At 42.6% G+C, this 25,227-nt stretch overlaps 1 protein-coding gene across 1 annotated transcript; it reads left to right on the top strand.

The window, feature by feature from the left end:
- Positions 1-1,974: 1,974 nt before the first annotated feature.
- On the top strand, positions 1,975-24,976 carry MBTPS1 (membrane bound transcription factor peptidase, site 1; the record flags this gene model as incomplete). Its single annotated transcript, XM_084270305.1, has 22 exons — positions 1,975-2,137; positions 3,260-3,517; positions 3,909-4,112; positions 4,471-4,581; positions 5,819-5,928; positions 6,313-6,429; positions 7,540-7,607; positions 8,018-8,120; positions 8,732-8,883; positions 9,880-10,041; positions 10,606-10,750; positions 11,815-12,003; positions 12,605-12,777; positions 13,754-13,869; positions 15,314-15,470; positions 16,308-16,432; positions 17,411-17,488; positions 19,178-19,318; positions 21,486-21,617; positions 22,135-22,261; positions 22,914-23,044; positions 24,140-24,976. 22 exons carry the CDS (start codon positions 1,975-1,977, stop codon positions 24,334-24,336), a joined length of 3,159 nt encoding a protein of 1,052 aa, XP_084126431.1. The 3' UTR covers positions 24,337-24,976.
- Positions 24,977-25,227: the final 251 nt, after the last annotated feature.

Below are 25,227 nucleotides of genomic sequence, written 5' to 3'. Positions count from 1 at the left end.
GCCGGGTGGTGGGGTGGAAGAGGCGGCGGCGGCGGTTCTCGTCGCCGCAGCCTTAACGACCTGCGGTAACGGGCGCGGAGTAGCCGAGCTTGCTGGGCGGGAGCGGCAGCCCGTGTCCCCTGTCGCGGCTCGGGTAGAGCTACCCGGGCGTGCTGGGCTCCTCCGCAGCCTCTCCGAGCCCCTCTAAACCGGCCATCGCTGCGGCGTTCCCAGCCCCGGCCCGGAGGACTCTCCTTCCGAGCAGCTCCGGGCGCAGCCGTGCTGAGGCAGGGCGAGTTTTTAGGTTCCTGTCCATTCCCTCGCGGTAAGGGCCGTGAGCAGGATAAGCCGGTCAGGGAGTTGTTCCTTTGCTCCTGGTTTCCATCGCAGTTCATCAGTGTGCTTACAGGCGCTCTGTTATCAGCCATAGTAATGTTTATTTTGCTGGTTTGTGTAGCTGATTTCTTTATGGGGGTTATAAGCCAAGGCAGCGATAAGGTAGGCAGAGCTCAGCTAAGATGGGCTCTGGTTGTACTGTAACTGTGTCTAGTTCAGGGGTGAAAATGAAACATTGTGGTCACAACAGTTCCCAGTCTGTTGCTAGTGTCATATAGAAATAGAGGGGAATTCTATTCCTGTTACAAGGAAATGCTTGACTATGCTAAATAACGTTAAATAAAAATGAAGTAACAGCTGTCACACAGAGACTTGATTCATTCTGTCGTGCTGTGAGGTCAGCCCATTCTTTTAAATAGCGTGAATCCCCTGCTAAGGCTCCTGCTTCAGCCCCGGTCACTGCAGCAGCGTGTAGTTCTGCTCTGCCGCTCCACGTGATGTCACAGGCCGGATTAAAACGTTTGCTTTCACTTATCTCTTAATGGCTTTTTATCTATCAATTGCTGGTTGAACGTTTGGAATTAAGAATACTACCGAAGCAGTTTTTCTTGAATGCTTCCTGTACCTTGGAATATAAGGAGAAGAAGCCTCCCCTCCATTTGAAAAAACACTTTCAACACTTTCCTTTAACTTCACGTTGTTTCTTACGTCTGTCGCTCCAGCCCTTATTTTCTCAGGTGCCCACACTGTAGCAACTCCCGTTCTGCATCAAGAAAACTTGAAAGACTTATTTCATGCTGGTATTTCTCTGACAAGCACAGGGCCTACAGTTTCTGCAGTTTCTCATGTCCTTACTAGCCTTTGGCATAGAGTTTGAACTTGATTCTCCGTGTTTAAATTGACCTATGGTAGCAGAATTTTTATTAGCTGTGTTTCTGACTGGAAAAAAAGCCACAATGTTATCTTTAAGTGTGTGTGGACACTTGTTACCATGTTAATATTATATTTTGCACTTCACTCTTTCCTCGCCATGGGCCTGGTGTGTTGCTTGGTTCTCTTCGCTCCCCTTACACCACGGGCAGTAGAGTTGGGTTGTTGCAGTTGCCTATTCCCTTGTCAGGTTAATGCCTGAGTGTCCCTTATGCCCTCTGTGTGAACAAGGAAGGGACTTGGGCACCTGTGAATAATGGCTGAATGGAACATATGAACAGCTTTCCCTGTGTTGCTTCCAGTGCTTGCTGCCAGGGGTGTCTGTCCTGTGTGATTTTTCAGGCTACACATCTGCACAACTGTGAATGTAATTGTTTTCTATATTGCTCTGCCTTACAGGTTGGCTTGGAATCAGCTTTGCTAATTCTTCTAGGGAGTTAACTTTGCCATCGGAAATGGAGTACAGGACTCAGCTACCACATCCTGAGTGACCGAATCCTTTCATACAAAATGGAGAAGAAGCGTAGAAAGAAATGAGCCTGTTTGCAAGGCTTTACCTCAAAAGACCATGAAATCTCTACTTATTTTGGACACAGCTTTAAGAATATCCAGTTGATCAGCGCAGTGAAAGCAACGTTTACTGAAACAAAAATGAACTAGTTTATGAAGAAGAAAACTGAGATTTGAATTTATGGAATTTTTGGAATGAAACCATTTTCTTCCATGACCATGAAGTTTGCAAACATCTGGTTTGTTCTGGTTGTTATTTTACTCTGTGGCAAAAAACACTTCGGTACCAGACTAGGAAATTCTTCTCATGAGGCTCACGTATGTCCTGGATGTTCTCGCCTTACTTTGAAAGTGGAATTCACTTCAACGGTTGTGGAGCATGGTAATAAAGAGTTAAGCAGTTAAAAATATAACCCTGGGAAGTTCAAGCATATGTTACTGATTTGTGGTGTTTGTGCAGTTGTAACATTCAGAAAATTACGGTTATCATCTGCTAAATTCTCTATATGCAAAAAGAGAAAGATTTTTTTTTTAAAAAAAAGGTTCTTGGTTTAGCTGGGGACAAGATTCAAAGAGAAGGAGAACGAAAAGTGTGTGTGTGTGGGAAATAAGAGGATTTTAAAGGTGCAAATGGAGCCTGAAGGCTCAGGTGGGTGAGTCTGGTCACTTTCTGGTGTTTTCTGTCAACCTGGCTGGTGGTATGGTTGAGGCTCTTTTAGGAAGAGTAACCACAAGTGGGCCCTGCAGGGGTGAGAAAGGCGAGAAATCTGTGTGTGTGTTCAAGAGGAATCTTGGAAACAATAATAGCCCTGTGGAAGAATCACAACGGTGGTTGTGAAGGGAGCAGGTGAAAGGCAAAGTGAGGCAGATACTGCTGCTGCCATGGCAAAGGAGAGCAGTAGGACGTCTTGACCCTGCGTCCACTTACTGCCTCAGGTACCCATAACGCTTCCACGGCTGAGCTGTGCCGGTGCCTGGGTGGCTGTAGCCACGCTCCTGTGCACAGCTAGCTGCAGACACAGTGGTGAAAGCAGTGGTGGGGCTGAGGTCCCCTCACAAATCGCTAACCCTGATCAAGGCACCAGCTTTGTTCTCTCTGTGTATCATACTGGGTGTCAGTAGTTTGCACGCTAACTCAATACCACGTCGAGGTTAGATGTATTTAATCATATGTGTGGAGAAGTATTCTGAATTGGCATGTCAGGATGTAGCAGTAAGTCTGTTACCTCTCCCATGTTCCTCCCCATCCTTTCACTGTTCTGTGATGCAAATCTACCTTTCAAAGGTTTTTATTGTGTTTTGAGGGTTTCATAGTGGGGGGAAGAAATCATTAGATAGCGCAGAAATATATCGCAGATTTTTAAAAGCAACAGAAAAGTGCCTCAAATTATGATTATTGTGGATAAAGAAAAAAGAAAAAGACTTATTTTGGGTTTTTTTTTTGTGATGTGAATGCATGTGTAAGCTGTAACATCAGTTCTGATAGGTTGTGCTCTTGTTCCAGAGTATATTGTGGCTTTTAATGGATACTTCACGGCTAAAGCTAGAAGTAAATTTATTTCAAGTGCACTAAAAAGTAGTGATATTGAGAACTGGAGGATTGTACCTCGCAACAACCCGGCCAGTGACTATCCTAGTGATTTTGAAGTTATTCAGATCAATGAGAAACAGAAAGATGGAGTACTGACGCTGGAAGATCATCCAAACATCAAGCGTGTCACACCTCAGCGGAAGGTCTTCCGATCGCTCAAATATTCAGAGTGTAAGTAATTTTCTGTGTGGCTGCTGGGGAAAAGTGTCCTCAGTCTTATTTCAGACCCTCAGTTTAGTGTTACACAAATGAGAAATGCCCTACAGTTTTTATTTAGTTTACAGAAATCTGTTTTTTCCCTGTCAGACTGTCAGGGCTGTGTCACACCCTTGCAAAAGTGCAACAATGATTCTGGCTACAACATAGAAGCAGTTATTTTTGCAGCAGTCAGTTACCAAACACTATGGATCACAATGTCCCTAGTAGATAAAATAGAAGCTTTTACTGATTTTGATCAGAGAAAGTACATTTTCCCCTGTCTTAAGATTTTTGTTGTAGAGAAAGCTAATGTTTTGTGGTTTTCTTCATACTGTCTTGTTTTCTTCATCCTCTCTCTGTGTAGCTGATCCAGTGTTGCACTGCAATGAAACCAGATGGACCCAAAAGTGGCAGTCATCTCGTCCCTTGAGAAGAGCAAGTCTTTCTTTAGGTTCTGGCTTCTGGCATGCAACAGGGCGACACTCAAGCAGGCGCTTGCTGAGAGCTATCCCACGCCAAGTTGCTCAGACCCTGCAGGCAGACGTCCTCTGGCAGATGGGTTACACAGGTATGCTTCTGTCTGTTGGCTTAGAACAATTGCCTTTTTTTATAGGGACAAGTCAGGTGTAAGGAACAGGCTCATTGGTCCTATGTGTTAATCTCTCACTGGGTGCCAGTTTGGAGAGATTGTTGAGATGTATTGAATGCCTGTGAAATACTTAGTTGTATGTGTGTGCTGTACTTGATAGATAAATTGGTTGTATTTATCATCTGTGGTGGAATTTCTGAATTGCAGTATGTTTTCTTGAAGTTCTGTCGTTTACTGAGCTTGTGAGTTGCATGCCATGTGAAAGAAAAAGGTTGTCTTTGACCTGACAGGTTTGCAATGGAGCTGAATCAGAAAAAGCAGTGCTTCTCTGTTATAGGTGCTGGTGTAAGAGTAGCAGTGTTTGACACTGGGCTGAGTGAGAAACATCCACATTTCAAAAATGTAAAGGAGAGAACGAACTGGACTAACGAGAGAACCTTGGATGACGGTGAGTTCCTGCATGCAGTTGTCCAACTGTTCTTGTCATGTCTTTTCCATTGTAAAACTGTGGTGCTTAATTTTGCAGTGTCCCAAGCACCTTGTATGTGTACCAAATCCAGCAGAGTATTAAGGTTCCAGGAGGGTGTTGCATAAGTCTCCTTTGAATCATGTGTCACATTTCGTCATAGCACTTGAAAAATGCCAGGGCAAGGAGATACTATGCAGGCACAGATACGTTGTCAGAGTAGGTGGAGGTGAGAGCAAACCCCGCAAGGCTGCTTCTTTCCTATTCCTCTCTATGTATTCCACAGTTTCACAGCACACACATTTCCCTACTGAAGAGGGAGAGCATTTGCAGTCCTAAACTAATCTGAGCTTGGGTATCTTCCTGTAGAGTTTTTCTAATCTGCATTTTTTTCATCAACAAACGCTTTGCTGGCTCATGCCCATCAATGCTCCAAAGACCTTTTTGATTTTCTGTGGTATGTTTGTGTTCCTCTCTCATTATGTCGACCCTGACTTGCCCTGACTGCCTGCTTTCACAGGTTATTAGCTTCATACAGTCTGGGTCACTGAGTCAGTTGGCAGTTTAATCCCTTGAGAGTTCAAGTTGTATGCATACCTTGCTGGGTCTTGTCTGTACCTCTGTAGTTATGTCCTGTGTGGTATCTCTTTGCATTGTAGCAGTTTTTATTAGTTTTATGTCCAGGTACCTGCTGAACAGGCAGATTTGGAGCACAGAGATGCAATGCACACAGTCCCATAAACCAAAAGATTAATTCTTTTTGAGGAGAGGAAAAAAAGTGGGGTTTTTTAAACTTTTTATCCTTCCAAAAATACAGTTACTGCAGAGTTGTAATAAAAGTTTTACAAAGTTTGTGTAAAAATACATTGGCCTTGGCCTTGTGTTTTCCAAAATAATCTTTTTCTCTCATAATTGTTTTGTGTGGCTCTTGATTCCCTCGATAGCAATCAGGGGTGGATAGTGTGGAGCATCTGTGTATCACTTGAGTTTAATCAACTGTTATGGCTGATGGACAGTGCTGGAAATCTTGGGCCCACTGAACCCGACAGCAAATTATCGTTCAAGAAGACTAGGACTGAGCCTGGTGTTTGCTGGTTATTGTGAAGTCTGTTAGATGGCTGTGATTTTTTGGTATGGGTGGTGTTTAAAAGTACAGGTCCTTGACAATGCTATGGTTTGTCTTCTAACACCTTATTTTGTTTCCTTCTCCCTATGATAGGTTTAGGCCATGGGACTTTCGTAGCAGGTGTGATAGCCAGCATGAGAGAATGCCAAGGATTTGCTCCAAATGCAGAACTGCACATTTTTAGAGTGTTCACCAATAACCAGGTATCTATTTTACGTGTGTTTCAATTTCTGCCTTTTCAGATTCATGCTGTATTAATCCTTTCCTTTGGGAATGTTTACACGCTACTTGTAAATGTTGGCATATTTTCTTTGGTAAGTGAGAAGGACGTATCTTTTTAAGAGACTTACTACAGGATGTCCTAGAGTTTCCAGAGCTGGTATATTTTCAGAAATAACGTGTGGAAGTCTGATCCATATAGTGTTGGAGCAATCACTCAAATATACTGAACACTAAAAGTACTATGAGGCCATTGTCACTTTTTTGTTTTATTTTGGTGCTGTTTCTTCTCTCTGTCTGAAGTCTGTATTCTCAAGGAATCACTGGATTTTCCAATGATAGCTTGTTTTCCCCTCTTCCTTACGTAGGTCTCATATACATCTTGGTTTCTCGATGCCTTTAATTATGCAATTTTAAAGAAGATAGATGTATTGAATCTCAGTATTGGTGGGCCAGACTTCATGGATCATCCGTTTGTTGACAAGGTGAGTAGGTGAAGTAAAGCAGTCATAGTGTTTATACCCCTCATTTGAATGACACAACCCAGACATTGGGAGAGCAATGGAAGCATGCCCCTTTGACAAATGCTGTACATGCTGCCAGGAAGTGTGATTCCCAAGCAGGCAACTAAGTGGGCCCTTAACAGAAAAAGCTGGTAATCCACCCTTGTTTTTTTTTCCACTCTGCATGGTTAAATTCTTTCATAGTAAAAATATGTATAGCTGGAATTCAGCAGCAAATTGTTTAAGAACATATAGGTAAAAATTACAGGTACTTGATTCAGCTGTGCGACAGGAAGTTTTTGGGATAAGACAGTTAGGTTTTCGGCTTTGTAAATGTCATGGTTCCTTGAATCACAGAATCATTAAGGTTGAAAAAGATCTCCAAGATCCTCTAGTCCTATCATCCCCCTACCACCTATATTACAAACTAAACTCTGTTCCTAAGTATCTCATCCACCCATTCCTTGAACACCCCGAGGGACGGTGACTCCACCACTCTCCCTGGGCAACCTGCTCCAATGCCCAACCGCTCTTTCTGGGAAGAGCCTTCTTGGCCACCTGGGCACACTGCTGGCTCATGTTCAGGCAAATTGTTGATCTGTCCTTCAAAAGCACAGGTGAATTAATTTGCATATTAAAAGAGGTAACAATTTTCTTTCTAAAGGATAGTTAAGGGATTTGAGGCATAGAAATTCTACCCTTTTTTTTTGGCTGGTTTGTTTGTTTATGACAACCTGCATTGAAATTTATTTTGACAGTGATTTCACTCCTGTCCCCAGAATGTTACTGGAGGGGATTCAGAATAACTCAACTTTGGCATCTGGAGCGCTGTGCTGCTGGCAGGAGTTTTTCTTTCAGTGTAACCTAAATACATATTACCAGCAGTGTTGCTGTCAAACGTGGGTTATCGGACACATGATCTTAAAGTTTGGAGCTTAACACTGAATGTATCAGTGCAATGTATTTTCTAAGTCTTAGTAGGGGAGAGGAGTTGGACAAAGGGTGCTTGTGACAGGGCCTGTGGGGTGTATGACTGTTAGACAAGTCTTTTGTCTTATGCAGGCAGAGCCTTACTGTGGGTTGGTTTTGTAGGTATGGGAGCTGACGGCTAACAATGTCATCATGGTCTCTGCCATTGGCAACGACGGCCCTTTGTACGGGTAAGTTCCAATGGCTGCTGCAAAGGAAAGCAAATATGTCGTTACATGTTCGTGGAAGTAGTTGTGCTCAGTCAGGAACTTTTCCCTCCTTTTTGCTGTAATCTGTTTAGAGAAGGTGACCTAACTCCCTTTCCACCATCCTTATCACTCGCTGTGGTAGTACAGCAATTTCTGAAGTGCTTAGCTAAGTATTTTTCACTGAAACAGTGGCAAGTCAGTAAAAGAGTGGCAGTACTCCTAGCTGGAGACATCTCTGGGTACTAATATAACTGTATTAAATGGGATCAAAATTTGTTTCTGTGGAGGTTAAAAGAGTGTCTGACAAAAATCTGATGGTCGTGTGTCCATTATCAAGGTAAACTTACGACTGTGTCCTGTTTTTTGTGTTCCTGTCTCCCAATTTGTTCTAGGACTCTGAATAACCCTGCTGACCAGATGGATGTGATTGGAGTAGGTGGCATAGACTTTGAAGATAATATAGCTCGCTTTTCGTCTAGGGGAATGACCACTTGGGTAAGATAATTTGACCATGACCAGCCACATTTACAGCCAAAATAAGGGCCTTGTAAAAGAAACCTTTGTTTTTTGAAGGGGTAATCCCATGCAGTGATGGTATGTGTAACTGGTGATAAAAGATTTCATCAGAGATCAGAATGGTTAGAGACTGTAAGTCTTTAACCAAGAAGCTTAATGTTCTTGGTGCTTGTCTTTCCCTTAGTTTGAAAACTCTAGGGTTTCCAGATGCTGCAGGTAACATTGCACTCATTTGCCTGTTGAACTGAGGAGGTACCTACTGTGCATATGATTTCTGATGAGATGGCATTGTGATCTTGCTTTAAGGGGACTGTTGTATGTTTCTGCTTGTGCTGCATCTCATTCATTAGCCAGGTAGCAGCGCAGTTATTGGGTCGGTGGTTTAGTGCTTAGCACAGATCCTGGAGTAAAGGGCAGTATGTTAGCATTGAAACATTGAGAACTTGTCATAAACAGCTTGAGTCCTCCTTTAGGTGTTACTTGCTGTTCCTTGATGCTAAACATCAGCTGATTTAGTTGGTAATTGCACTGTGGTTAGTTTAAATGCCCAAATGAAGCAGCCAGTGTTCATTATCTGCTTTCTTTCACAGGAGCTGCCTGGAGGTTATGGTAGAGTGAAGCCTGATATTGTTACTTACGGCTCTGGAGTGAGAGGTTCTGGTATGAAAGGTGGATGCCGCTCGCTCTCTGGGACAAGTGTAGCATCCCCTGTGGTGGCAGGTGCTGTTACTTTGTTAGTGAGGTAAGTCTTAAATAAGAATCTCTAAAAAGATACTGATGCAGAAAGGTCACAAAAGGCCCAATAAAGGAACCACCAAATAAAACTAAATTGTGTTTAGATACAGAGAAACAAACTTGGAGGGTAAAATCATGGTTCTGCCTGAGGCATTACCTTGTCTGACTAGCTCTAAGCTTCCTGGGAAAAACTGGAGAACTGTTTTGAACAGCAGTTATGCCTTTGAAAGTGTAACTAGGGAGAAGAGTACCACAAAGTAATTTTGTCACATTTGTAATTATTTTGCATTGCTGAGTTTCTTCTGTTTATTTGTGTTGCAGAAGAGCAGCTTCTCAAAGTAGGCATCTGTAGCAGATATTTATCTGAGTGCTTGTAAATTTTATAGGTTTTAGGGTTTTATGGCTTTTGTCCAGTTGTGTAAGTCACCTGTTGGACACCGAAGAACTCGAAAGGAAGGTGGGAGTTGCAAGTCTCTACTTTGCGTTTGTCACAGCTACTACATAAAGATGAGACAAACCTTTATTTGAGAAACATACCAGAAATTCAAAGTCATCATTGTATTTCCTCCATAAAACCTGTTTTTCTTTGACCAACAAAGCTGTTTCTTCCCCACCCCCAGAAGAGCTGTGTTGCGAAAGATCCCAGGAAGTTTCCAATTACAGAGGCGTTGATTTTCAGAGTACTTTATTTAGCATATAAGGATGTTGCCCTGATAGTAATGACTGCTGGTCATGGAGCACACTGTAAGGAGCAAAACTCATGTAATACTAGTTTTTAAGAGAAATGTGTCAGAAACTTGTCACTTTTCTTCAGCTATTCCAATGAGAAATTAAGTAATAATAATAGACAGATATGAACAGAAGATGTTACTCACAGCAAACTGATTGTTTTATTGCAGTTTCTTTAAATCAAATTACTTTTAGGGCAGAATGGCAAACAAGATTAGCCAGCAAGTAGAATAAAGGCCTCCTAATGTGATTTATTTATTGCTTCCTATTTCAGCACAGTACAGAAACGTGAAATGGTGAATCCAGCAAGTATGAAGCAGGCGCTTATTGCGTCAGCGCGTAGGCTTCCTGGAGTCAATATGTTTGAACAAGGACATGGCAAGTTGGATCTTCTGAGAGCTTATCAGATCCTCAACAGCTATAAACCACAGGCCAGGTTAATTTTAATCCTTAATTAATCAACAATATACTGTAATCTGCTGTATTTCTTTTAATGAGAGCAGGTGATGCATGTGTAACTCGGTTGAGCAACCTGTGCTTATGCAAGAAAGAGAACTTGCACAGATCTTACGTAATCTTGGAGCATAAATTTTGATAAGAATGTATAAGAAGTCAAAGTATTTTCTGCCTAAGTTATAGCAGTGTAGGGGATGAAGTGTCTGAGCGCTAAAAACTTCCACTTCTAGCCTCAGATGTTATGAATAATGTAGCCTAGAGCACAATAGAAAAGTACTTAAATTTTAGCTTCAGAGAATAAGAGCATTCCCACTGCTGAAAAGTTTCCTTTTTTGAGGTGAAAATCACTTAACATCTAAAAGAAAGAAAGAGAGGGAGAGCAGAAGATTTTGGGGCAGATTTGAGAAGCGAGGTGGGAGCTTAATGGAACAACTATGACTGGCATGTTTTATCTGTACCTTTTTCAGAGCTATGCATAGAGGCATATATTTCTGTTTATTGTTTTAATTTTTTTACTTATTTTGCCTCCCCCATCCTGCTGTAGTTTGAGTCCAAGCTATATTGACTTGACGGAATGTCCCTACATGTGGCCCTATTGTTCTCAGCCCATATATTATGGAGGGATGCCAACCATCGTTAATGTTACTATCCTCAATGGTATGGGAGTCACTGGGAGAATTGTAGACAAGGTAAGACTTAATGTTGTTCCAAGTCCTAGATCAAATCAGATTTCTTACTGCTGAGTGCAAGAGATGCAAAATGTTTGATTTTAAAGGACACACCCAGTGTAGTGACATTTGTCAACGTGAGCTGTCTGCAAGTTTTCAAGCAGTGCGTTGGTTTCAGGGGCGTGTAGCATTTTGTCTCTGTAAAACCAGTTTGGATTGAAGGATACTTAGCTGCTTAAAGATTGCTTTGTATTCTCTGATTGTATTTAAATCTTTCTGGATGAACTTTTCTTTCTTTTGTTTTTGTGGTCTGGAGCACAAGCAGTCTTGCTAAAGAATCCTGACATTATAAATCATGCCTCTTCCATGGGTCAGAATGACCTTAACGTATTGAATAACCAAGGTCTGCTGTAAAACCTGTTTCTTTACCCCAGAGATGTTGAGCATGTTGGTTGACTAGGGAGGTTGTGTTTATTTTTTTTTATTTTATTCAGCTTTAAATAATTTTAAATGTATGACTGATTTGGCAATCAGTACAAGTTAAATTTGGCACCTATCCCAAAACTCTACCCAGTGTAAATGAGCTTAATCTCAACATTCTAGTGTGAATTCCAAGGCCTGTTTTAGTTTTAAGCTTACATGAAGGGTCACTGAAGCTCTTAAGCAACATCATTAGCCTATGATGCTATTCAGACACAGCTGACTGATATAATTTCCCTGCATCTGTCATAGCAATAGCTCCCTTTGTTAGTAAAAGGAAATTTTGTGTTCTTCCCAATAAATTTTTGCACGGGACCCCAAAATGTTAAAGCAGGTGCATGTAGGCAGCGTGCTACTCTCGTGTAGCTTCTGAGGGTCCTGCCTCTGAAAAGCCTGTAGTGTGGATCACGAAGGGTGTCACAATTAGGTTGATTCACTGGCCTGTGTTGTCACCAACCCCAAAAGGGCTTCATGGAGATTTTAAAATTTGACATAATCGATTTGTTCCTTCTTTGTGCAGGGGAAGAGGGAGGGCTATGTGTACAGAACTAAGTGTTTGCCAGTACTGTTTTAACAGTGTTCTTTCTGTATTCTTCGTTTCACAGCCAGATTGGCAACCCTATCTCCCCCAAAACGGGGATAACATTGAAGTGGCTTTCTCCTATTCCCCTGTGCTGTGGCCTTGGTCTGGGTACTTAGCAATTTCCATCTCTGTAGCAAAGAAAGCAGCATCTTGGGAAGGCATTGCTCAGGGCCATGTTATGATCACAGTATCATCCCCTGCAGAAAATGAGGTAAGTTCTGTTCACTGCTTTGGTTTTTTCTGTGTTAATAATTATTTAAATAGCTTCTTGATACACAAATAACCCCTTTTTAAGGGGTTGCTCTGGTCCTGTCATTTGAACTGTAAATTAGATTGGGGTCGGGAAATTGAAGAGTACAAATAATAGCTGAGTGCAGGGTTAAGCTGCAAATTAGGTATGCTTCAGAATCAGAAAACCTGTCTTTGAGACCAGCTTCATAATTTCATTTGTTTATTCTGAATTCTACGCACTGTGCTTTGAAAAAGAGATTCCTTAATCTCTTCTAGAACCACATTTTATTGTTCCTGAGATGTTTTTAAGGTTTTGAATGATTGAACCAAATCATATATTTTGTTATATATATTATTTAATATTTTAAATATTTCCAGTTCAAGCATAAATACAAACAGTTGAGTGCAGAAAAAATACTGTGGTTATTTAAGGCAAAAGTAATCTTTTTGCCTCAAGAGCTGCTGACCAAAGGCAGATTTGATACCTCTGCTTTTTCAGTCTTTTATGATCCACAGTTGACTGTTGAATGACTGTTCCTGTGGGGAAAAAGGATTTCACTGTAGTTTGTTCTGTCCTTCAGTCGAAGAATGGTGCAGAGCAGACTTCAACGGTGAAGCTTCCAATAAAAGTGAAGATTATTCCTACTCCACCTCGTAGTAAGCGAGTCCTTTGGGATCAATATCATAATCTCCGTTATCCACCAGGATACTTCCCCAGGGATAATTTGAGGATGAAGAACGATCCCTTAGATTGGTATTTATCTCGGGTTCTATTAAATCAGTATTTCTTGATTATATGTTAATGATAAGGGGTCATTTTGGTGAGGGCCAGAGAGCTCTGGCCTTTTTCAGTGGAGCATGGGATGATATTTTTGAAGAAATCCCTGAAAAGCATTTGGCCTCTGCATGTGTTTGGTGCAGTTTTTTTGGCAGTCTGTGGTTTTGTTCACATGAAGTGAAAATCTTTTAAAATGTACGTGTAAGACACTGACATTTTGTGTTGGCTATCATTTTTCTTTTCTGTCGTAATTTCTCCCAGGAAGTTAAGGGGGGCACTTTATTGGCCACTTCAGCATTCACTTACCAAAACCCATGAGAAATTCTAAAGACTGAGTCCCGAAGAAGCCCCTTGTCTATTGAGGGAGCCCATCTTTGAAGCAGGGCGAAGCTCAGCTGACCTGATGTCTTTCAGAGATGGAGAGCAAAAGCATCTGTAGGAAAAATTGGGCAACAATATATAAGTGAGAATTATGTGGGTCAGTGACCAAGATGTAGGCTTTTGGAAAGCTCCTTTGAGTGTGCAGATATATGGCAAATGGACAGGAACTCTCTGCTGAGTTTCAGTGGTTATTTACAGATGATCCACTGTGTAATTAAACTGCTCTTACTGGCTCTTGTGAGGAGGAAGTCCTGCAAAGAGCTTGTGGTTTTAATGAAGCAGTGTTTCTCTTTGGGGTGATGCCAACATCTAGAATTGTACTTTGTAAGAAACACACTCTATCTCTGGCTTTGTCTGTATAACCAACTCTTCTCTGTAGCACTTGGAAACACTGTCATTTGTGAAGAATTTTGCAAAGAGGAAATAGTGCTTGGAAAACCACAGCTTATTTGAAATTGAAAAATGGACTACTTAAGGCAACTAGGAAATAATTTGTAATCACAGGATTTAAATCAGCTTTCTGCGTGCGAGATTTAAATGTCTTCAGCACTTTTATCTTTTTTTCCCCAAGGAATGGTGACCATATCCACACAAACTTCAGGGATATGTACCAGCATCTGAGGAGCATGGGGTACTTCGTTGAGGTTCTTGGATCCCCGTTTACCTGTTTTGATGCGAGTCAGTATGGTAAGCGTGGGTTAATTGCCTTGTTCACCATACTGTTCACTTCTTCCTGAAGTGACCTGGTTTTTAGAAAACCAAAATGCTGTGGGGATGTAAAGAAAACTTCGCATGGTAGCAGAGATTTATTGTGACAGTGGGAGTATTTATTATTTATATGGTGATATTTAGTTGTGTAAAGTGTCACTGCAGAGGCTTGCTTGGGAGTCTAGTAGAATTAGTGTGGTTTTCTGTCCTTGTCATGTAAAACAAGAGGGGAAGCCCACCTGTATTGAGTCCCACAAAGCACAGCTGTATTTAGCAAAAGATTTTGGCATAGTCAAAATGAAGCATGACATGAATAGCAGATTAAAACCAAAAGTGTCCATTCTGATAGGTTTGGGTTTTTTTGTCTCAGCAGTGGCATTTTAACACTTTCTGGATAGGTAAAAGAGTGGGGGCAGCATTGGATAGCAGAGCAGTATGAGGCTTGTTCCTGCTGTGTTCATCAGGAGGGGGATGCAGAGAAGGTTTTGCTTGCTTGCTCACATAAGTGGGAGAGGGTTGTATGAAAGTGGCCATGGCACTTCAGTAGAAGTTAACACAACTGGTTTTCAAGGTCTGAATCACTGAATCAAACCAAGTGTCAGAATAATTGTTGTCTACCTGGATGCAAGCCTGCAGTAGTGAGTGCAGCACCATTTAAAATTGAGTAGTAAAAAATGCTCTTGCTGGGATGCATCTGCATTTAGTTTGGATGAACAGTGAATCTCCTGATTGTCCACCTTGGCCACAGCTTCGCTCAGTTTATGGAGTGTTTGGGTGGCACCAAACTGCAGAATACACAGCTGACACACAGGCATTCAGTTCGTGAGACCATACGTGCACGAGTTGGACATAAGACTTTTAAAGCATACAATGCTGCTAAACTACTTTTTAGATACATTTGTAAACTGATTGTCTTGTGTTTTCCATCCTTAAATGTGACTTCTTTACATGAGCTGCCAGAGGAGGGCACATGGACCAGATATCACACGAAATGTGTGTTTGTGTTGACTTGCATGTGCGTTGTGTGACTGGCGATAGCACTGCAGGGATGTTATTAATGTCTATAAATACATTAAGGGTGAGAGTCAGGAGGACAGAGCCAGGCTCTTCTCAGGGATGGCAGCGACAGGACAAGGGGCAGTGGGTGCAGCTGGAGCAGAGGAAGTTCCATGGGAATGTCAGGAGGAACTGTGTCACTGTGAGGGTGATGGAGCCCTGGGACAGGCTGCCCAGAGAGGTTGTGGAGTCTCCTTCTCTGGAGACATTCAAACCCATCTGGATGCATTCCTGTGGGATTTAGTCTGGGTGACCCTGCTCTGGCAGGGGGTTGGACTGGATGATCTTCCGAGGTCCCTTCCAACTCCCAACGTCCTGCGATTCTGTGAACAGTCTGCTGAACTCCTGGTTTTCCTTTGACACACAGGGACCTTACTGATGGTAGACAGCGAAGAAGAGTATTTTCCTGAAGAGATCACCAAGCTGAGGAGGGATGTTGATAACGGACTTTCACTTATCGTGTTTAGTGACTGGTACAATACATCCGTGATGAGAAAAGTCAAATTTTACGATGAAAACACAAGGTGATGGTTGTTTGGGAAATAACACGCCATAGAACTGACAGTTTATGCACACATCACACTGAAAATACCACATGTGATAAACTGTACTTTAGTGCATGTATGCTGCCTGTAAGAAGGGACTACCTCAAGAGGAAAGCGGTGTTAAGCTGCAGCTTAAGGGGAATAGCTACCTCTTTTATTGTAATTGCAAAGGCACCCTTGGGAATATAACCTTCTTTTAAAGCTTGCAAAAATATTTACAGTGAAAAGTAGGGAACTGGAGACTGGCAAAGAAAAATAGATAACACTTTCACTTTTGGAGAGTGGAATATAAAGAAAACGTGGGCTACAAACAGAATCACCAGGTTGTGCATCCATTGCTGAAGTAATTCCAGTGTATCGGTACAAAGATGCACTAATATCACCAGTGGTGATAGGGATCCTCATCATTACTGTAGTCAGCTTGTTTTATGTTTCCATCAAAGGTTGTTCTGCAGTTTGTAAGCAAGTAACATTCTGCTTCACTAGAAAAATGAGAAACAAATGACACGAACGTCATTTTTACTTCATCTTAGCCAAACAAAGAACATAATTAAATTTCCTTCTGGGAAATATAAATTTTGCATGGAACTGGAATGCACTGACTTATCTTACTGTTACTTAACTTCTGTTCAAAAGTAGGTGTCAAAGACAGCTCCTCATGTGCCTCTGGAGTTAAATAAGACTTTGAGTTGCAATTCCTTATCTAAGTGACTCTGGAAAAGGCTGCATGTGGGAAGATACCTGATTTTTCATTATGCATGCTCTAGGAGTATATGCTGTATACTAATAAGCTGTGTTATACTGCAATTTTTACAGGCAGTGGTGGATGCCTGATACTGGAGGTGCTAACATACCAGCGCTGAACGATCTGCTTTCTGTCTGGAATATGGCCTTTAGCGACGGGCTGTACGAAGGAGACTTTACCATGGCAAATCATGAGAGTGAGTCCTGGGGTCCATTGCCTACACGGGCTACAGCGTGGTGGGTGGAAAGTAGTTTTCTGTGAGAATGAGACTGCATGAAAGTCAAGGGGACCACTGAAATTCAGTGAAAAGAGTCTTGGGAGCATCCTTAAACGATGACTTCCTTCCAGACTGTATCTGAAAAAAATTCAGACAAGGTAATGAATCTCCTCGATTGAGGGTTGCATTCCAAGTGCTGATACTTCAAAGAGTGTTGTTGGCATATGTCTCTGGGCTATAAATACTAATTGCCAAGTTGTGGCCTTGGATTTAGTTGTGCTTTTAATTTCACAATTAAGTGTAAATGTGAAGTTTTCCCTGGAATATGCCGATTTAAACGTGCATCGCAACAACCAGAGATGCTTTGTAAATTCCTGTTCTTATCTTCTGCATTGTTCCCCCTGAAATGAACTGAGATGTCACTGTGTTTGATTTCAAGTTCACACTTTGTGTTTAGGTCAGGGGTCTGTATTCAGACATTTTGAGTCTAGGCAGTCTTTATCTGACCAAGGCATTCGATGTTTTCATGCTTTGTTTCCAAATGTTTGGAGCTGGTTTCTGACCAGCTCACTCAGAAAGTGTATGAAAAGAGGAGGCACCAACGCTGAGGTGTGTCTATACTCATCAGCATTGATTGAAGGGGACAGGTTCTTTTGTCTATAAATAGTGGCTGTTAGTGTGAAATACTTTGTTCCTGCTGGCATTTGATTAAGCTTCAAAAAAGATAATGTCAGTCTCCTAAATGGAAAGATTTGAAAGCCACATGAAAAGATGAACCTCCTAAAGCTGTACTTAGAAAGTGGCTTCTCTGAGTATCGGTCAAAACATGCAAATTCAGAGCAGCATTCCTGGATGTGTTTTCTTCTGTCCTTGTTTTAACAGCTCGCTGAAGTCTGGTGGGAAGGGAGGGGAGTGTCAGTTTTAGTTTTTAAACTCCGATTTTGTGCTGCCTTTCAGTGAATTACGCATCAGGATGCAGTATTGCAAAGTTTCCAGAAGATGGCATTGTCATCGCGCAGACTTTCAAGGATCAAGGTAGGCTCTTCCTTGTTGTTTTTTCTGTTTTAAGTAGAACTTTGGAGGTGGTGTGCAAGCAAAGTTGCAAAGTCTAAAGGTGTAAAAAGAATGGAGTGAAAAATGCATCAACAGGGTAGGTATTTGTTCGTTTTGCCTAGAACATGTAGTTGGATGCCTGACAAGCAGCTGCAGTATGTCTCTCTAGCAATTTTTATATAGTACAACAATGTCTGAGTGTATACATGCAGCCTCTGGTTGAGTTTGTATTTAAAGACATCTGTGGGTACAGAGAGAGAAGCTGGACCTGCTTTCTCTGTTGAATCCTTTTCATTGCAATCGTGAAGCAAGAGCTCTGGGTTTTGCTTCTGCTGCCTAAAGGCAACATCTACAGTAAAGGAGATGAAATGCTGAGTTTGATGTTGGTCTGATTTGGGGTTTTGAAGTAAGTGTTAGGGGCAGGAAAGCTTTAACCTGAAACCAGCTTTGTGTGAACTTTTTTTTAGTTCCTTCCATAACTGGGGTGTTTTCCCTCCTGCTGCATGAGAGCTTTCAGCTCACAGGAGGCAAAATGATTGCATGGATTTGTAAGGCACCAACAGCAAGTTTATAGCCAGGTGTCCTGGGCTTTCCCATTCATCCTGGGAAGGTTCCTGCACTTGCTTTTTTCCTCTTTTCTGTTTATCAGCGTCTTTTAGGTTGCCAGTTTATTGCTCAGATACAGTGCTTTTGGAGGCAGGCTTTTAAACTCCTTCAGAGTTTTTCAGAAAAGGCCGAAAAGCAGATCCCTGAGTCCTGGCAGGGCTGGATGTAATGCAGACTGGTTTACCTGCCAGTTCATAATGCAGGGGTGTGAGGAGCCAGTGAAATCAGCCAAAGGATAAAGAGATGGGAGAAGGTGGGAAAACTCATCGGAGTTTCTTTTTCTGTTGTTGTGTTTGGCTTGGGGTTTTTTGGGGGAGTTGGGAGGTGGTGGATTCCTCTTAGATATTCTTACTAAACAACACTTTCTTTGTTCCTGAATCAAAGGCTGAACAGAGAAAGCTAACTACCTGGTGACTCACAACTGCAGAGTTGCAAAGAGATGCAAGCCCAGCAGTCTTTAAAATGGGTTTCCCCTGAATGGCTGTTTTAAACAAGTTAAATCAAAGTCTTTGTCTTGCAGATGCTGCTTAGAGACACACAAATGTTGCATTTCATGGAATGTCTCCATTCTCTTTTGCTAGTTCATGGCAAGTTTTTTTTCAGGAATAGGCAGGCCTGGTAGCAGAGTAAATTGGGAAAGAGCAGTGTATATTGTGATGGCTGGTTTTTAAGTTACTGTGTACTGTAGAATTCTGCACAAGGACTAAAGCAACATAAAGTGATTTGTGAGGCCCATCATTTTGATTTTGAACCTGTTAAAGAAAACATTGGTATTTTTCATTCAGGAATGTTGAATACAGTCCAGGTGGTGAGGTCTTTTTCAACTTCTGCACCAAAGAGAGAGAAACATTCGTATCAGCAGGAAATTTCACAATTGGAATTGTGGAGCAGTTTTCACTCTTGTCATATAACATCTTGGGGTTTTGGAAAACGTTTAGTATAAACCTGTGACATGAAGAACAGCATAGCTGTGTTTGTAACTTTGTGATGTAGTCTGACTTGGCTTACAGGTAAATTGACATTAATGCTTTGCAGCTTGTGAAATCTATTTGTGCTTTGCTTTAGGTCTTGAAGTTTTAAAACAGGAGACTGCTGTAATTGAAAACGTCCCTATTTTGGGACTTTACCAAGTTCCTTCCGAAGGCGGTGGCAGAATCGTTCTGTACGGTGACTCCAATTGCTTGGATGACAGCCATCGGCAGAAAGGTGTGTAAGCCTTGGCATGCAGGACAGGTTACTGACAGCTGTCCTCCCATCAGCTGTTTTCTAGGGGAATCTCTATTCCTTGCTGGGGATTGATCTCAGTTCTGCAGAGCACTGCTGGAAACGCTGTCAGGTGTAGTTACAACAGTAGCATCCCACGTTAAACAGTCCTCTGGTAGCTGGGAACATTTCTTCCCCACACCTCCACCCCTGGCCTGGTTTTCTGTTCCACAAGCTCTGGGAACTGTTTCTTGGGGGGGGGGGGGGGGGGGGGGAGAGAGGGTTGGTTTGTGGGGGTTTTTTTGCTTCTTTGGGGCATTTCTGATTCTAGAAAACACTAAAGTTGCATATGCTTGATGTGGCCTTGTGAAAAGGCTGTTAGGGGATCCCTTTGCTTTTGCCTCAGCTGCGTTTTCAGAATGTTTATGCGGCACGATGGGTTTTATCTTGTGAGTCTGCTCATCAGTGCACACTGCTCCCTTTGCAGTGATTCCTGTGGGGGTTTGTGGTAACATTCAGTTATCTGTTTTCACTTTATTCTACTTTGACACAAACCAGTTGGTGTAAATATGTCAGGAAGTAGGAATTTCAGTTTGGGTTTTCAAAGTGCGTGTTTGCAACTGTAGGTAGGGAGGGTGAGAGCAGTGAGTGTGCACTTTCTGGGACTCCCAGAGAAGCCGTTCTCTCTGTGGTGAGTCCTTAAATCCTTTTTCTAGCACTCTCTCTGAGCTGATGTGTAACATCATAACAATATTGTAGATCTGTGGCTTGAGAGGTTGAAGGTAACTCAGTATGTGAATATTTTTCTGCGTTTCCACTGAGCACAATGTTCAACCTGAATTTTCCTTTTGTGATGAAAAGTATATTTATAACGATGTTTTAAAATACTTGGTTATTTAATCCATTCCTCACCTCGTTTTTTTAAGTTCAAATGAACTGCCTGAGGGAGCTCTCCATCTTCAGCTCAATTCTCCCTTTCCCAAACATTTCTTTTTCTGTGGGAAGTTCTCTGGTTTCTCCTTATGTGTCTCTGGGTGGCTTTCAATGAGTTGCCATAACACTAACAAATCTGTGCCTTTAGCACTTGCTCTAGGTTATTGAAAACACGTAGTATGAGAAGAGTTTCATGAGTTAAATGACTCTTTGTGACTCTCTAATACTGTTAAATTCAGTGTGAAGCAAGAAAAATTGGAAGGCTCTAAAGAAATCCTTTAAAATTAGCTTTTAAATTGTGAAGCAGGAGCTGTGTCTCCTGCAGAGACATCGGTGACTTTAACTGAGGTAAATTCCTAACATTTGTGAATATAAATCCTTAAAATCTGATTGACCTCTTTAAAAAAAATCAAAGGTGAGGGTTTAATGGACACGAGGATTATGAAGATTAATTTCCATTCCCAGCAAGTTCCTCAGGGCGGAGGGAAGGTTCTGAGAAAACTAGTTTGCTGTGTGGTGGAAATGGCTGATAAGGCATTGTCCTGCTGTCGCAAATGGGAGCTTCAGAGAATTGTGATGTGGAGTGATTGTTCCTTTGGGGGAGCTTGGGATTAAGGCAGTAGTGATTCAGGAGGCAATCAAAGTGAGGGTTTGCCTGCTGTTGAAGTGCAAAGGAAAAGCACGATCAAGTATATTATAGTATTGCTCCCCAGCCTGATCAATACTGCAGCTGTAGGTAGCTGGGATTTTGCTGAAACCTTTCCCCTTCCTTTATTTTTGGGGTGGGTTTTTTTAAGCTTAGGAAAGCAAATGAGTCATAACTTTCCACTGACAACACTACCTTTTTCTTTCCTTTGCTACAGATTTACTTTGTCCTTTCAAAAATGAGTTAGTTCTTTGTTTCCCTTTTAGAAACGACAGCAGGATCTTTGAGCTTCCTGTGTTTCCTCACTGGAAAACTGTAGTTTTTGCAGGGACTTGGATGGCCTTGCTCAGCCTGGAATTCCTGTATTTAAGACCTGTTGTTTTCTACCCTATTCACCAAAAGAGCCTGACTGGGTAGACAAGAGAGTCTTTTTAAGACTGAAGAGATTACTTCTGTGTTTGTGTATTGGGGAGGAGGGATTTAAAGTTGCATCTTTCTGCAATTGGAGAAATCTCATCCTTAGCAGAAAGACATTGGAAATGTGCTGTAATGTATGTCTTGTTTTGGGGCTTGGGGCTGTGAAATCTACAGATTGCTTCTGGCTCCTGGATTCCCTCCTGCAGTACACTTCCTATGGGGTGACACCACCAAGTCTCAGCCATTCTGAAAACAGACAGCGGCCGCCGTCGGGAGCTGGCTACTCTCTCCCCGAGCGGATGGAAGGTGAGATCCTTAATTACCAAGCAGAGCCCATAACTGAGGAGTGTCAGGGTGGGATTTAGGAAGACCCAGGCAGACCTTGAGTTACATGCCAGTACGGTTAGTTTGGTGTGAGGTCTACAGTGTTGCATTGAGGGAGCACTTCCTGTGGGGGGTTGGCACGCTATAGTTGTGATTTGACTAAAGAAAATGTTCTGCTCATGGGGTAGGAGTTCTTGGGTGCCTGGTTCTGCTGGGGAGCATTCTGGTTGCTACCTACAGAGCACGTATAAAGCATTCCATTTTGCTGCCAGCAGAACTTGGATTACCTGTCATTGTAGGTGCGCAGTCTTACTGCTTTGTAAGGTACCCCTTGTGTACTTCTAACTACCCCTTGGGTAATTCTAACTGAGATCTTACTGCAAGTGACCTTTCCTGTAAAGAGATCCTGGTTTTACAGCAACACTGTTCAGTCAAAAACTGAACAGCAAATGCCGGTAGCTCTTTTGGTAACTCAGTCTGTCTCTGCTGTGAGTTGCAGGTAACCATTTACATCGATACTCAAAGGTGCTTGAGGCTCACTTGGGAGACCCTAAACCTCGGTCCCTTCCTGCTTGTCCTCACCTGTCCTGGGCCAAACCACAGCCTTTGAATGAAACCGCCCCCAGGTTAGTACACGTCTGTCTTAAACAAGAAGTTTCCTTTTTGCATTCAGATGAAAAATTACTGTTCCATCTGCTTTTGAAAGGGACAGCTGAAATGCCTTTCCTAGAGAAATTCCAGATTGCAAAGAGGAAATAGTGATTAATGCCTTGTCAGTGAATAATTCTGATTCACCTCACAGCTACAGTATGGAAGTGGGCGAATTTAAAAATAGCTTTGCAAGTCAATTCACTGCTGTGATTGAGTGATCCTAACTTGGAGTGAGCGGCCTTGCTTAAATCCATTGCCACCCCACGCCTTGGAAATAGTTTTCTTGAAGCAGCAGCTTGAACAGCTCGTGGAACTCGGCCTTCTGGCATATGGTTTGTCAGTCACTTGGAGGCGAATGCATCAGTAAATGCGTCCTCCTTGTCTGCTGAGCTGCTGATGGCAACTTGTGGCAGTCTGCGTGCAAGAGAAAGACTTGTTAGTAAATAGCTGCCGATCCAAGCGTGTCCTTGTGGTGTCTGGATTTAATTTCGGATGCCTGCAAGGCGCAGAACCTAAAAGATGGATTGGATTGTCATCTGGGTCCAGCCGAGGGGGGAATTTGTATGTTTTGACTGTCACTTGCTTACTGAAGTAAGACAGACACCTCTGTCTTTAAATTTCTTCTAGCAACCTTTGGAAACATCAAAAGTTACTGTCAATCGACCTTGATAAAGTGGCTCTGCCCAGTTTTCGACAGAACCGACCCCAAGTGAGACCATTGTCCCCCGGAGAAAGTGGAGCGTGGGACATTCCCGGAGGTAAGTACTGGAAAGCTTTCAAATGGCTGTTTTGCTTGGCTGTTTGTATAAGCTTTGGGGAAAAAAAACAACCAGAACACCCCCACAACCATAGCACAGCCACAAGAGAGGCCACGTTTACTTTCAGCTGTGAAAAACCTGCAAATAATAGTATTTCTGTGTTGTAAAGGGTGACTGATGAGGCCAGAGAGAAATACTTTTGCATATGAATAGTTCATTCAGAAAAAAAAACATATGGCATACCAGAGGGGAGATTTTAGTGGGTAATTGAGGTTTGTTGTGGTGTTCAGACCAGGGTGTCGGCAGCAGTCTCCCTGCTTGGGAGCTGTGGCTCAATACCTCATGCTAACCAAACTTCTGTGTGTATGTGCACAGAGTCCAGAAGGGCTTGTCTGAACAGTGCTTTGGACAAGGTGTTATGCTAACAAGTTACATGGAGCACTTGAAGCAGCTTTTGGTCTAACAGCAGGCTGCTCTGCTGTACAAGTGTGGCGCTCCAGGCCCAGCAGGAAGTGGTTGGGAAGCCCCATGTGTGCTCTTTTCCTGGGCTGATCTGCTAGCCTGGAACACGCCTGTAAAAAGGGAAGAGTTTGGTTCTGTGGCTTGGCCTCACTGTGTTTGTGCTTGCTCCAGAGCCCACACATGCAATCGCTTTCCTCATGGCTTCAGGATTTGGTGTGATTTACGGGAATTACTTAGTGGTAGAAGCATGGTGAAGCATTTGCATCTCTTTCCTAATGCAGAACAGGAGATCATTGTTACAGGGGAAATCTGGCTTTATAGTTTCACGTGCCCAAAGAGGTCGAGGTGGAAATGCTGGTGCTATTCTGTAATGTTAGCGACCTGTCTTATTTTCGCTAATCGGTCTGCGGTGGTTAATCTTCCTGTCTGAAATGTAATCTGATTAATAGCTGTTTCATCTTTGAACAAGAGTTACTGTCTGATCCTTTCGGTAGATAGCATTAACGCTGCAAAGATGTTGGTTTAGCATAGAACAGGAATGGTTGGACTTGATCTTAAAGGTCTTCTCCAAACTTGTGATTCTGTAACACTGTAGCGGCGGTTGGTTGTTTCCACACCTCTTTGCCTTTGCAGGTATAATGCCTGGCAAGTACAACCAGGACGTAGGACAGACCATTCCAGTCTTTGCTTTTCTTGGTGCCATGGTGGTTCTGGCGTTCTTTGTGGTGCAGATCAACAAAGCAAAGAGCAGGCCAAAGAGACGGAAACCGCGAGTGAAACGACCGCAGCTTATGCAACAGGTTCACCCACCAAAGACACCTTCTGTTTGACAGCTTCGCTTGCCAAAGATAACCTCCTTTCACCAGTTACCTTCCTGGGCAATCAGTGGGCCCCAGCGAAGGTGCAGCGAATGTGGCACTGATCATACTGGTGATTTGCACCTGCCATCATCTCACAGTCTTTGGTTTCTGGAGAGGGGAAAAGAAATAAGGATCTCAGTTGATCGTCTGTACATAAAACTGCAGCTTTAAGCAGCCAAAGCCACCAAAGACTTGGACACGGTTGGAGTGGCTGCTTAGTCACTACACATCCCACGAGGGGGAAAATGGACCTTTTTTTTTTTTAAGCTGACCAAACTAAAATTTATTTCTTTAGAGGCTATTTTCTATATTTATTGTTGGGGAGGGCGGGGGGAAAAGTCACTTTAAGGACCTCTGCTAAGGAAAAACAAGTGCATTGGTTTTTTTGGATGGAATGCAATTTTCTAGAAGGGTATATTACGCTGAAGAGTATAACGGGCACCGTTAAAGGAGGGAGGAGGTGAAAGAGACCAGTACGAATCGGTGAGGTGTACTCCTGCAGTTTATTTTTATAAAGCCAACTATCATGATGTTTTGTAATTTTTGGTCATGATTTCACCGTTGTTGGTGAAGCAGATTTTCAATAAATATGTTATCTATATGAAGCTCAGGCAGCGGGCTACATGGCTCTTCTTCCCACTGCCAGGGAGAGCGAGGTGTTGAGTAGAGAAAGAATTCACATCTCTCTGCACTCCCCTGCCCTGTATCTCTGCCAGCAGCATCCCAGCCTGTGGATGTTCCTTTGGAGCTGTTGTATGAGTGTTATCGCCCTGAGTGAGCATGAAGTGCTGCAAACCTGCAACACTGATGTTGTGGTTTGCCCCAACCAAGAGCTGACCACCATGCAGCTGCTCTTTCTAA

The sequence above is a fragment of the Gallinula chloropus genome, assembly GCF_964237585.1.
Source record: "Gallinula chloropus genome assembly, chromosome: 13".
NCBI lineage: Eukaryota > Metazoa > Chordata > Aves > Gruiformes > Rallidae > Gallinula > Gallinula chloropus.
Note: the sequence above shows the minus strand (reverse complement) of the source record. Positions and strands in the feature narration are given on the sequence as shown.